The 13,634-nt window shown below is 43.3% G+C and overlaps 1 protein-coding gene across 1 annotated transcript; it reads left to right on the forward strand.

Annotated features, from left to right (window-relative positions):
* The first annotated feature begins 546 nt into the window (after nucleotides 1-546).
* ETNPPL (ethanolamine-phosphate phospho-lyase) lies at nucleotides 547-13,402 on the forward strand. Its single transcript, XM_086464060.1, has 13 exons — nucleotides 547-602; nucleotides 2,343-2,461; nucleotides 2,620-2,779; nucleotides 3,642-3,716; nucleotides 5,488-5,581; nucleotides 6,591-6,707; nucleotides 8,457-8,539; nucleotides 9,068-9,293; nucleotides 10,160-10,314; nucleotides 11,066-11,155; nucleotides 11,367-11,497; nucleotides 12,360-12,427; nucleotides 13,271-13,402. The coding sequence occupies exons 1-13, from the start codon at nucleotides 547-549 to the stop codon at nucleotides 13,400-13,402; spliced, it is 1,506 nt and encodes a 501-aa protein (XP_086320186.1).
* Nucleotides 13,403-13,634: the final 232 nt, after the last annotated feature.

The following is a 13,634-nucleotide window of genomic DNA, read 5'->3' on the forward strand; positions in this document are numbered from 1 at the left end:
TACCAATTTCCCCTGCTTTACAAGAAATACGGATCATGGCTTTGATGGACGTGTACCAGCATATACGTCAGCCTACACTTACAAACAGGTTCTGGGAGAGAACGAGCTGGGAAGGTCCTTGAATTATGACCCTAATTTTGGCTAAACCAACCGCTTGGTGCCCCCCAGCGCGGGTGTCTGAAGCGCTCTGACCCCTGAAGGACGGAAGACAGGCCAGCGGCCCTGGGTGGCCGGCCGCCCCTCCGCGGCAGGGCGGCGGGTTTGCAGCCCTGTGCCGTCTCCCACCGCCGGGAAAAACCCAAAGGCGCGGGGTCAGCCGGCGGCCGAGCCTCAGTCACGCAGGGAACACGAGTCGCCCAAAAGGAAAACCCGGGGGGGGCCGGCAGGGCTGGGGCAAGCGGAAGGGAGGCGGGAGGAGGGGTTTGGCGGGGGCCGGCGCCGGCATAAGAGGCGGGGAGCCCCGCGGCGGGCCGTGCCGTGCCGTGCCGTGCCGTGCCGTGCCGTGCCGTGCCGTGCCGTGCCGTGCCGTGCCGTCGGGAGGGAGGGATGGAGGAGCGCTACAGCAAGGCGGAGACCCTCGCCCTGCGGAGGAAGCACATCGGGTAGGGGCGGCGGCGGGGCTGGGAGCGGGCAGGGGGAGGAGGAGGAAGGTGACTCCGGCGGCTGCCCCGGCCCCCTCGGCGGTGCCAGCGGGGGGGCGGGGGGGGGGCACGACCTGTCAGCCGGATCTTTGGCCACTTGTCTTTCCCTAGGCAGGCGGGGGGATGCAGTCATGAAAACCCTGCACGTCAAACGCTACTTCACTTTTGTAACAGATCAAAGCGAGCAACCAGAAAGTGGTACCTGGGGGTATGTTTAAAACGCGTCTCTTGCAGGGCTTTTTTTGGTGAATCAACGGCACGCTCCTGAAAAATAGACGTCTCTCTCTGTTAAATGAAGCTGAGGAGATTTCTTAAGGCTGCCCGCAGTTGTGACCTGAGCAGCAGTCCTGGCTGAGCACAGCTCCGATCCCGCTGTACTGCACTATTAGTGCCTTCAGAACGTGCAGCTTTAAGTCTTTCTTCAGCAGGTGTCACCAAGTGAAAAATAAGTCCAGATCGTTAAAACCAGTGCTGGCTATTTGCTGATTGCATCCTGAATGTGTGGCATATATAGAAAGCTCACTAAAGATTCATAAAAGTCATAGCCTCATAGAGTGTGCACATCAACCTCTCTTTAGGGGCCAGCTCAATGTTAAGGGACTGCTGCCTGTGCAAGGATTGGGCTGTGCTGGGTGAACAAAAAGAAACTTTCCCAGAACAGGTGGACACGTTATACAAGTAAAAAGTGTCGTCAGGAAATAGCCAATGATGATGATGGTGTGCACTACTTTTGAAACGTACCAGAGGAATAGCTGGAGATGTCAGAAAAGATCTATGGAATGGGGCTAGAAACTGTGAGAAAGAAAATAAACGACCTCACTTTCTAGGAGTCACATTTAGGCTTTACAAGTTCATAATGTCAATATACCTGACAATAACTCTCTGAGTTATCTAGAAACAACTGTGTTTGTCCAAGGTCATGTAAACATTACTAAAAGTTCAGAAGACTTTACTTCTCTCAGTAATATCATTTAATATAAGTACAGAACTGGCATGCTCTCCAAGAGGGGGGGAAAAAAAAAGAAGAAAAAAAAAAAGAGAGTGTTTAAAGAGTACTGTGGATAATTTTACAAGGAGCCTGAGTTTGCTGGAAGCCAGTGCAATTTAGGTGCTTATAAAAAGCTGCTTTTAGAGATTTTATCCAAAGCAGTCAGGATGAGATAGTGAGGTTTTTAGGACCTGCTCAGCACCTCTGAAAATAAAGCCTGTAAGGCATTAGTGTTTTGTTCTTGAATGTGACCTCTATACGGAATGGTCTTCCATTGCGTAATGAATTTTTGGCTGCAGTATAAAACAATGCTTAACAACTTAGTTTTGTTCCCAGTGAGTTAATTGGCCATACATGTTTGTAAGGCATGTAAACAAACAGAGCTATAGCCTAGAAACGCAGCAGGACATATAAGGTCCTGGAATGACTTGTAGTCACTGTGCTCCTATGAAACCACTTGCAGACAGAGTCATGCTTTGAAAACGCACTTATTAAAAACCTACTTCTGTTCCCACCGTGCCTGAGGAGGTCTGTGGGGGCTGGTTTTCATTTCAGCAAGAGCCCCACTTGACCACCATCTGAACCGCTCACAAGCTCTTTGCAGAGGGAGGCAGTTGTCTCCATTGCTGCAAAAGATCAACCCCCTCAACGCTCCAAGGAGGGGGAACAGCTGAGAAAATAAAATGATGTTATTTTATAATTTTTATTTTTAGGCCTTCCTGCAAAGTTTTCTTTGCCAAAGACCCGCTGAAGATAGTTCGTGCTCAGGGCCAATATATGTTTGATGAGAAAGGACAAAAATACTTAGACTGCATCAACAACGTTGCACATGGTAAGCAGTTTAACTTGTAAGACTGCTTCTATTCCTTCATTTCTAGTAGGGATCAGAACACACTTCTGCTGAGTGATGGTGTTCACAGTGCTTCTCTGAATCTCCTTGTGTAGTTCAATAGATGACTGCTAGTAGTAACTAATTATTTTCTTCTTTAGTTGGCCACAGTCATCCATATGTGATAAAGGCTGCAACAAAACAGATGGAACTGCTCAATACAAATTCCCGGTTCCTGCATGACAACCTTGTTCAGTATGCACAGCGTCTTACAGCCACCCTGCCTGAGAAACTCTCTGTTTGCTATTTTGTTAACTCTGGGTATGTATGAATATTTATTTATTTCCATTAGGAGTATTTTGATCCTATTTGAGATGGCCACTCAAACAGCTTGGTGTAGATCTTGCTAAGTAAGACTTAATAAGCAACAAAAATATTTCCAGTACTGATCAAAGGATCCTTCCAATTGGCAGCTGTCATATTTAGTGTGGTGGCTCGATGCAAGAGAGCCAAAACATGAAACTAGTCTGCTGAATACTATGCAAAAAAAAGGAGGGGAAGCAAGAAAAGCAAATTAGACTGCAAATTGGTGAACATTATGTACAGACTGGCGAATGCTATCTGTAAATTGACATATGACCTTGGAAACTAGTAGTCTTCTTTAGGCAGTCCATTTAGTCTGTGATCACTTACGTTGCCAGAACAGACAACCTGCAGGGGCTTGTGAGCAGAGGGGCTGCTATGGGTCAGGCTGGAAGTTTGAGTTTTCATCCGAGGAGCGTCTCTGTTGCCTGATGGTGCAAGCACTGGGAAGGATAAAGCCATCGTGGAGGGTGGGAGACAGGGCTGGCATGCTGTTGCCTTTCGAGGGTTTGTGGCTGCATTGCGCTCTCAGCTGCAAAGTGGTGTCGTTTGTACCAAGAGGAGGTAAATGTCTACAAGCAGACTGGGGGAGGGAAAGAGAGCATCTCTTTGTTTGCTGTTTATACAAAGAGCTGTTTATTCTTTGCCCTCTTACATGGCATTTACATCTCAACCTTAGCATTGTAATCCGTACAGTAACAGAGCCTGCTGTGTTGATTTATTACATCTATTAGTCCTGTGCCTCCTCTTTTATATCAGAATACCATTTTAATTGGAAGTGCTCCCTCACTATTTTGCAGCTGTATCTGTTCTTGTTCAGGTCTGAAGCAAATGATCTTGCTTTACGACTGGCTCGGCAGTACCATGGGCACCAAGATGTGATCACCCTTGAAAAGTAAGTACATAGAGTAGCTTATGTGAATGCAGCCAGCAACTCCTGCCATTACTTCAGAAGCGGCTTTGCAGTAACCCCTTACTGTTTGTACTCCACTGCCTGCTGAAAGAAAAGCTTTGTTGCTTTCAAACTAGAACAGGTCAGGAAATCCCTTTTCCACATTTGGATAAACACAAATTTTGAATATCTCTGAAAAATAAGCTTGTCAGTCACCCCAGGAGATCAATCACCTATTACAGGGCATTTCCCATAGTCTCCCAAAGCAATTCAGGCCAGAGACTTGAATGTTGGTTTTCAACATCAATGAGTGGTCTGGCCACTGGGCTGCTCTGGAAAAGGGCTTTCTGTTTGTCACATTCTGCTGGACATGTTTCTTTTTGTACAAAGAAATATTCAGTGGTCAAGATGAAAGATCCTGTAGCTCTGCAATGGTGCTGCACTAACACTCAGCTCTCCCCCAGTGAACACAAGTACGCACACAAAACCAAGCAGCTTCAAAATCAGGAAGCACTGAGAGGGCTGTCAGCCATGGGGTAGGTGGCTGACCACATCTCTAGTTTTCCCTATCCTAGAGGCAGCTGTAAGGTTGGTTACACTGCTGTAGGGCTGGATCTTCTCAGGTGGTGATTAGAAAGTCCAGCCAGAGCAACTGCAAGAGCATGTGTCTTTATCTGAACGTCACAAAGGTTGTTTGACTCAGCCGTGCTCAGATCCCTGTTAGCCCTCCTTGACTCATGTGGCCAGGATTTGGAGCCACTGAGAGTAGCTTCCATCAGGAGAGGCTGAGGATGGAGCTAGCTGGCTCTGTCACTGTTTCACTGCAACGTCTTGTCTTCCTGAACACCACAGGGTATTCCTTTGCCCAGGTCCCAAGGCTCTGGTAGGCTTTTGCCATAGCTACCATCCCAGTCAGGGTGGCCTTTCTGTCCTTCCTTTGTGTCTGTTGGCAGATTTTGTTGACTGGCTAGTAGAAAGGTGTAAAGAAGACAAAGAAGTTCAAAAACATCCTTTCTACCTTATGCATGTGCTACTATGAGATTGTTACATGTGTTTGGTTTGAGATTCCTTTCGCTTCAAGTTTATGGCTGAATGGAAGTATTTATTCCCTGAATGAAGCCACTACATGCTTTAGGTTCAAAAGGCTCTGTTTCCCCATTTCTAAATCAAATTTGCCTCAGTAGTAACCAACTTTAGCATACTCAGCTATAGAAATCTTTTATATTCAAACAATATTTATCCTTATCCTGAAAGTGGCTTCTGCCAAACAGTCTAGCCTGTAGAGTCTTCAGTGCAGGTAGCTGTGTGCTGCTGCTGCATAAGATCCCCACCTTCTGATGCAACGCACACTCTTGAGAGTCTGCAATGGTGTTGGGCTCTAGCTTGCAAGGCTTGACTTGGCCAGAGTGGGGCCCACAGGTTGGAAATAAGGGAGCTGGACCCCCCTTCAGCTGCTACGTAAGGCTGCTAGGGCAGCCACCTTAGAGGTGGTGCGGTCTGGAGGACGTTATCTTGATCTGTCCCCATGTTGGCTCTTGATTTTAAGCAGGAAAAAAACTTCCTGTTTCCAGTTTTGCTAGTGAATTAAAGTCAGCAGCAATTTCCTGTTGCCTTTGAGAGAAAGATTCAGTAAATTAAATCAAGAACCATTCAGAAACAGTGCTATTGTGTTGCAGATACAGTCACTTATTCTGGATTATTTCTGGGCACAGTTGTAAATTTAGCTCTTCTATACTTTGGTGAAAAGTGACTTCGATATTTAACACTCATGCAGTGCTTACCATGGCCATGTTACATCTCTGATTGACATCAGTCCCTATAAATTTAATCAGCTGGGAAAGGACAGCAAGAAGGAGTTTGTGCATGTGGTAAGTGTGGTTTTTTTGCTTTTGTGTTATTTTTATGCCTGTTATGCAGCATATTGAATTAGTCACTTCTGGAATATACTTTTGTTCTGTTTTGCTGATGCTAGAGTACATACACTTGGCTGTTTGTCAGGGGATTAAATAACAGCAAAATTGTTTGGGTTTGGATTTCTAAGAGGGTATTCAGCTGTGAGGCTGTTTTCTTTCATAGTGCTACAAGTTTCCTGAGTCACTGTGCTGTGTAGTTATACACTTTGAAGAAATTAGGCAGTATCTGTTGTGTTGATTCGGCTAAAGATATGCAGGACTTTTGAGTCTACTTCCAAAAAGACTGTCTGGAAAGACAGACCCCACAGGTTCACAGAGATCTGGGTATAGAGCTCATAGGTGTCTAACCAAGCAGGATACTGTTTGATTTTTGGCCTGAATTTGTATATTTTACAAAGACAAAATCATTCTCAGCTCAGAGATGTACACCAAGCAGGTCTTTCCTATCTAGACCTCCTTGTGTTAACCACCCTGCCAAAGCAGCATCCGCCTTTTTATACCACTTCCTTTCCCTTATTTTCTGAACCTCTCCCAATGCCGTTTGTAGAGGCTTGAAGGTTATACAGATTCATACCATGACTAGGACGCTGGAAGAGAAGTGACAGACTGGAAACCCCCATTCTCCAGTTGCAGAAATGGATCTTTCCGCAATAATCTGAACTAAGATGATGGATGAGGACTCAGTATTGTGCCTTGGGGGACAGGAGGGACGGTCTTGAAAGGTGGATGAGGTAGATGATGGCTGTTTCAACAGCTGTGTCCAGTAATGTTGAACACATTGCAGGGCTGGATTAAGTTTAAGCTCCTGTAAGCATTTTTGCAATTCCATGCAGAAATTTAGGCTGTACTAACTCCTGTTATCTATGTGTGTGGAAAGACGCAGAGCAATAGAAATGAAAGTAAATGTCTCATAGAATGATAGGTTTAAAAAAAAAAAAAAAAAAAAAAAAATTGGTCTTTTCAGGCTCCTTCTCCAGATATTTACAGAGGGAAATATCGGGAAGACCACCCAGATCCATCAAGTGCTTATGCTGAAGAGGTGAAAAAGATTATTGAAGAAGCACAGAAGAATGGACGCAAGGTGTGTGTTCTGTGCTCTGGGCTTCACCTATTAAGTGTGGCATGGGGGCATAAATCGGGCAACTAAGGACATGTTGCAACTAAGGACATGTCTCTTTACTCAGTTTCCCATGCTTCCTCTTGCCTTCATTTTTCTATGGTGGGTTCTGTGTTCAAAATGTGGGCATTTTTCTACCTGATGCTCTTACCATATTTTTTCTAGTCATAAATGAAAGGCTCAATAATACAGTTGTAAATAAGCAGATATAACCAAAGCAGTTTAATTTCATGTTTTATACATTGAACCAGTAGATTGTAAATGTCTTAGGGCAAACTTTGAGATCAACTGAGAAACTGTATCACAAATTCTAGCAAGGATATATAAAAGGACATGGAGAAAATATGCTAGATAAAGTCTTGATACTATATTTGTGAGTCCAGTAGCTTAAGATAACTTTGGAGTCATCTAAAAAGGTGAACCTTTCAATCATACACAATATGACATTGATAAAAAAAGGCAATTTCTGAACAGGTTTACCTAAAATGTGTGTTAAAGTTTTGTATGATGGCATTAGCGTTTTGAGACATGTGGGGCTTGATCCAAAGCCCACTGAAGTCACAGAAGACTTCAGTGGAGATTGGAACAACATGTTCCTTTCTAGTCCAATGGACTTACATCACTCTTCTTTTAGTTTCTTCATCAACTTTTTTTATCCTCTACTAACCGATAGTTTTGTTTTTTCTTCCCTTGTTTCCTTTCTCTTGCATATTTCTTAGGTTTTGGTGACATAGACCTGTGGCAGGACAAGTTGTGCTAAAGGCTAAGCCTCACATGCTATGGGAAGCTTCGTACTCTTTGGCCGTAGCATGCCTCTTCAAATATAGTGTACGGTTCTTTACACGTTACTGCTCGGCCTTGTTTCCAGGAAGACTGCACCAGCCCAGAGAGACCTCTTGATGCTCAGGGAGGGGTTCACAAGTGGTGTGGGGATGCAATCCCTTAAGTAGCAGACTTATGCTGAGACTTTGGGGTAATACCGTATCTCTGCTGCATAGACCTCTGCTGTTGACAAGAAACAAATTTTGATGTTCCAGTGTATCTGATCTGCTACTTTTACCCTTCCTGAATTGAAATAACTTTCTTTTTCATTCCTAGCAACTGGAATTATTTCACCTGTAGAATTTTTCTCCTCTTTTGTCAAGTGCCTCATGCTGACATTTTACTTGTGTAGTTCTCTGCATTAGGCAGGGGTGCCCAAAGCATAGCCTCAGGTCATCTTGCAGTTCAGCTTCTACCCACCTCTACCTGATGTTCAGTATTGAAAAAAAAAAAACAAACTACCCCTTACTGGAGAGCCTTGGCATTAAGCAAGTTTCATTAACCTCTTGGGGAAAATGGCAAACACTGTTGTTTGATTCCCGTAAATTGAAATTTGTAAATAAATTTACAGAGCTCCCAGGAGCCTGGTCCTTTGTCCACTGACACCAGCAATTGTCTTCCGCTCCAACAGCTGTAGGACTAGGGCTTAAGGGAGGTCCTTATGTTCCCATCAGGTTGCAAAGGTGGCCCTGGCTACTGCAAATTTGGGCACCCCAGATTACGAAATGAATAAATGCTTTAGCCATAGCTGTTCTCAAGAGCCCTCAGTTGTCCAGCCCATTGTGTGATTAAATTAAGGTGCACATTTAAACATTTATTTCTAGACTGTTAGATGTTTGTGCAAAGGCCAAGCAGATAAACACAGCTCTCACCTGAGTTTGTTTTTTGTAGATTGCTGCCTTCATAGCCGAATCCATGCAGAGCTGTGGAGGCCAAGTAATTCCACCTGTGGGCTATTTCCAGAAAGTGGCAGAGTATGTACATCACTTCAAAAGGGCATAACTGGAAAATTAACCAAAGAAACAGGATCTTCACTATAAGCTTATCCAATCAATTCAGCTGTCACCTTTTCTTGTTCTTGGCTATCTGTGGTTCCTTTCTACTTTTTGAAGAGTATGGTTCCACTTCTATTTTTTATGGAGCATCAGCTGACTAATCGTTTTTATCTGGATAATTGTCTTTCCTTTGCTATCTTTAACCCTCAGGCCATAAGTTTAATGGAAGATGAAGTTGAACCATCATAGATATAATCATGCAGTGCCATTACAGCACCCCTATTTTGCATCAAAATACCAGATATTTTTTTTTCTTAACATTTAGCAAACTAGAAATTTTATCAGTTGAAATAGCTGTAGCTTGTTTCAGCAGCCATGTTCCTTCTTTTTGTCCTAACCTGGTCTCACACTGGAGAATTTCTGTAATACAAACTTCCTTGTCCTAGATTGCTTACCCGAGACATATACTACAGCACTAGTCATTCAACCTATTTGATTTGTTTTCAGGTATGTGCGTGCGGCAGGTGGAGTGTTCATAGCTGATGAGGTACAGGTTGGCTTTGGCAGAGTTGGGAAGCATTTTTGGGCATTCCAGCTGCAAGGCGAAGACTTTGTGCCTGACATTGTCACCATGGGAAAGCCCATTGGCAATGGCCACCCAATGTCTTGTGTGGTCACAACAAGGGAAATCGCTGAAAGTTTTGGTGCCTCTGGACTGGAGTATTTCAATACAGTAAGTTCATAGGTGAAGGTTTGCCTTTTTTCTTTTGGTCTGCATTTAGCAGTTAGAAGTTGTTCAGGTGTTTCAGCTAACATCTGCATCCATCGCTGCATCATATTATTAAGAGCTCAAGTCAACCACAGCCTATCTAAAAGCAAGTGGAGAGGCTTTGAAATATTCTCTGTACCAAGCGGTATATCCTAATATGGACCAACACTAGCTCTCTGGTAGGTCATGGATCTCAGCTCACATCCATACAGATAAATTCTTTCTTAGTTCTCTCTCTCTCTCTCTGCCTCTGAAATGTTGACCGTGTAAAATTTCATTTTCTAGGATAGGCTCTGTTCTGGTCGGGTGCATGCCCTGACAGACCTGGTTCTGCAGTTATGCCTAACAAAACAGTGACCTTTTACCAGGAAACATTTGAGCTGCGTGCATGCCACAGAGGAGCAGCTTTCTTCTTGGTTACTCAGTCCTCTTTCTGCTCCTGTGACAGAGCCTCCTTCCCAGCTACCATGAATCCCCCAGCTTTCAATGGAGTTTATACCCTCTGGTTCCAGAAATATCAGATCTATGGCCCACTGCTCTTCACAGGAGCATTTTGCCTGCACATGCAATCAGTAAGGCATGAGAGCAGCTTGACCACTTCAGCTGTGAAATCTTCAAATTTCTGAAACGCAAAGCAGAGGAAGGAGGCCATCCCTTGGGCCTCTTACAATGCCCACAGTTGGGGGGACAGTGCTTCACAGCCTGCACAGCACACAGTCCCCACCTCTTCAGGCTTTCCTCGGGACATGCCAAGCGGGAGAGGGCAAGTAAGAACTACACAGGTGAATGTTTATGATGGGTTTTGTTTTCCTATTTGTCTTTACTACCAGTTTGGAGGCAATCCCGTGTCTTGTGCTATTGGTTTGGCTGTGCTGGAGGTAATAGAAAAAGAAGATCTCCAAGGAAATGCTACACGTGTAGGAAATTACCTCCTGGAGTTGCTGGCTGAGCAAAAGGAGAAACATCCCTTAGTGGGAGATATCAGGTGGGAGCCTTACAGCAATGTCAGGGAAGAAAAATAACTGTGCTAGAAAAATCAACAAGTGAGGGGAACACAGAAACATTATGTCATGATTATGCATTTTTTAAATGGACTACCCACAACTGATACTGTAAGGCAATATATTTTAAAAAAATGTTGTCCATCCATTTGCTTAGTTAGGTGTAAGTGTAGCCACTAGAAAAGCTCTGAGAAAGAGCCATCCATGTGCAATAGCCCAGGTGTCAGCACAATGTTGGGATGATGAAGACCTTGTTCAAATCTCTGGTCCATTTCATTTGGTGCTGTTAGTGTGGGTTTTCCTCATCTCCTGTTACTACCATGATCCATGATAACTGCCTTCAGGTTTTTTGTTGGGGGGGGGGGGGGGGGGGCAGGGCGGGGTGTTCGGTTTTTTATTTCTTGTTTTCGGTTGTTTGTCTTCCACAGCTCCCTGGCTTGAGGTTTGCAGGATTAGAGATAAAGAAAATTATTGTCATTCTCAACTGGCCACATAGACTTAATGAGCCAGCTAAATTTATTTATCCAGAAATATCTGTTATCCCACTTGATTGTCTGAAGTAACTAGTGCCAAAAGACAACCAAAGAGAAAGTCTCCTCTCTTTCCTGCTCCTTCCCTGCTTGTGCCCCAGGGAAGGGAAATGCAGTTGTTAGAAGCAGGTTTTGCATCTGCAGCAGAAGACACGGGTTACTGACACTGGATTTCACTTGTCTGTATTTTTTTTCTCTACTCCAGGGGTGTTGGATTGTTTGTTGGAGTGGATCTGGTGAAAGATCAACAAAAGCGAACACCAGCCACAGCTGAAGCCCTTCACATTATTTACAAGTAAATGTTTTTTAAAGACTATGTGCAGTGATCAAACCGTCTGAATATTCCCCAGCAGTTAGTCATTAATTTCAGTTTAAATTTGTGTAGCTTTTGATACCATAGTGCTAGAAAAAGAAAAGTTTCAAAATCTAACTCAGCCTGAAGGATCTGACAGGACACAACATAGTTTTATACCTGTGTCTAACACAGATGTTTCCTTTTTCCACAGGCTGAAAGAGCATCAAATTCTTCTCAGTGCAGATGGACCCCACAGAAATATACTAAAATTTAAACCACCAATGTGTTTTGGAATGGAAGATGCAAAACACGTAGTGGAGACAATTGATGCACTTCTCACAGGTATCTATGCTTTAGTGCTCAAAGGGATACTCTTCTTTATTAATTTCCAGATGACCTGTTAGAAACACCAGCCACCATAATCTAGGGCATTACGTGCAAGGGAAGAGATCAATTTACCACTTGCCCAAACTGCTGTTCTTAATGCCAATTATTATAAATAAATAAAAAGCCCCATACATACTTCATCCAAACTTTTATGCAAAATCCTGCTCTGATCCTTTCTCTCACAGATTCTGACACTACTCATTTCTGGTCACATACGCTATATGTTAAGGAGTGAATATAGTAATTCAGCACAGGGCTGAAAGACACTGCCGAAACACTGGTGAAACTTTCCATAATGTGCCCTACCTTTTTTTTTTTCTTCTTTTTTCTTTTTTAACTGGAATACTGGAATATGATTGTCTCACTCAAATTTAGCCTGAAGTTTTTCAGGCTCTATTAATCTTCTGCCTGAGGACCAATCCAGAGGAAAATAATGTCAGGTTTACTATTAGTGTAGGACTCTCCAAGCCTGTTCTACACTGAACACTCGCATCTCCTGACATTGTAACAACTGGAGTTAGACTAGCACAAACGTGCTGGACAAAGACATAATTCAGCTCTGAAAGGTCTATATGAACCCCCATGCTACGGTCAAGCTGCTAATTTTGTTCTTTTCTCTAAACACCCCTAAGCTACACAGTCCTGATATATTAATCACATTGCCTCAGAAAAATGTTTTAGGAAGTATTCTTCAGTTATTCTTCTGTGTGATAAATGCCCAGAGGAATAGCTGATTAGGTATTCCTTCAGCCAGCTGTTACATTGACTGTATGCTTACTTACCCCTTTTTTTTTTTTTATTTATTTATTTTTTTTAGAAATGGAAGAGGCAACTGGAATGAAGACAGAAAATAATGCATCTATAAATTCACAGTGTAAAAGAAAAGTATGTTTTGAATTTTTTTAATGAACTCTTATTCAGATGGGTGTTTGGCAAAGGAAGTATAAATTACTTTGGTAGAGGTTGCCTTCATTTTTGGTGGTGTGAGTGGTTCTGTGCCTTCAAACTGGGCTCAGAATGTAACCCGCTACTAGAAACCTGAGAGGATTGTATTTCTGGGGCAAATCTAAAAAGAGCAGAGTAATACAGACTTACAACGAGAAACATGTTATAGACAAGCCCCTTGCCTTAACTACCTTGTGTACAAACAAGATCAACCAGACTTCAGGCTGCACAAAATTGTGAGCTCAGCAGTCAACAATTTTACTAGTTCTAGGTATTGCATGCTACTGGTGGATATTTGGCTTTCTAAGCAAGCCTTCAGCCTGGAAGATGTCCAAGTTTTCACAGAGTTCCAAGGATTTAATTTCCAGCATAGCTCTTTGAGTATGAATGGCTGACATGCATCCAAATTAGGGCTTCTTAGGTTGCAGCCCCAGCTCTGGATAAATCATATATAATTTCTCACACCCTTAAAAACACGTCACCCACTGTGTTAAAGGAAAGCTTGCTGAGCTGTGCCTTCGTGAGTTTTCCAGTGATGCTGCGAATGGTGGGAAGTGTAGTATTAAGACAGAGATCGTATGGATGATTTGCTATCTAGATCATACAAGATTTGGGGTGCAAGCCTCCTCTTCCAGACACATTCCATTCAGTTTCTTCTAAAGCTAAGAAGTTGAGCCACTAAAAGAGGAGAGTCAGATAGAGCTACCTAATGGGAACCAAGTCCAGTGGCTGCCTGTTGAAAGACACGCATGTGCCTTCACTGGCATTTCATTTCTATTTCAGACAACCGAAGGGAGTTCTCAACCAGAAAGTGCAAATGAAAGCATCGGCCATATGAATGGAGCTGCCTGCAGACAAGAAAATGAGCTTTATTCTAAAAAACGCTCAGTGCCAAGTAAAAGAATAAGAACATGAAGAAGGAAAATTTCCTCATTCAGTTTGAATTTGTGTCTGGCTTTCTTTTGAGATGAAGAGTGCAAAAGCGTCTGAGTCCTAGGATCTGTTTGAAGCCTAGTCCTACCTTCCATAAACTTGCTGAATTCCTATTAGCTTCAGTAGGAATTTAAAATACCTTTTCAGATACATGAGAATTGCACCATGTGGCTTGAAATCTAGATGTGATGGAATAGACAAGTGATACACAAAT

The sequence above is a fragment of the Leptosomus discolor genome, chromosome 4, assembly GCF_034619465.1.
Source record: "Leptosomus discolor isolate bLepDis1 chromosome 4, bLepDis1.hap2, whole genome shotgun sequence".
Lineage (NCBI taxonomy): Eukaryota > Metazoa > Chordata > Aves > Leptosomiformes > Leptosomidae > Leptosomus > Leptosomus discolor.

What these genes read in the sequence shown, in the direction of transcription:
- ETNPPL (XM_086464060.1), top strand. Translation starts at nt 547, where the DNA reads ATGGAGGAGCGCTACAGCAAGGCGGAGACCCTCGCCCTGCGGAGGAAG. An exon ending in CTGCGGAGGAAGCACATCGG is followed by an intron (nt 603 to 2,342) that starts GTAGGGGCGGCG and finishes TTTTATTTTTAG; the next exon opens with GCCTTCCTGCAAAGTTTTCT. An exon ending in CCCTTAGTGGGAGATATCAG is followed by an intron (nt 10,315 to 11,065) that starts GTGGGAGCCTTA and finishes TCTCTACTCCAG; the next exon opens with GGGTGTTGGATTGTTTGTTG.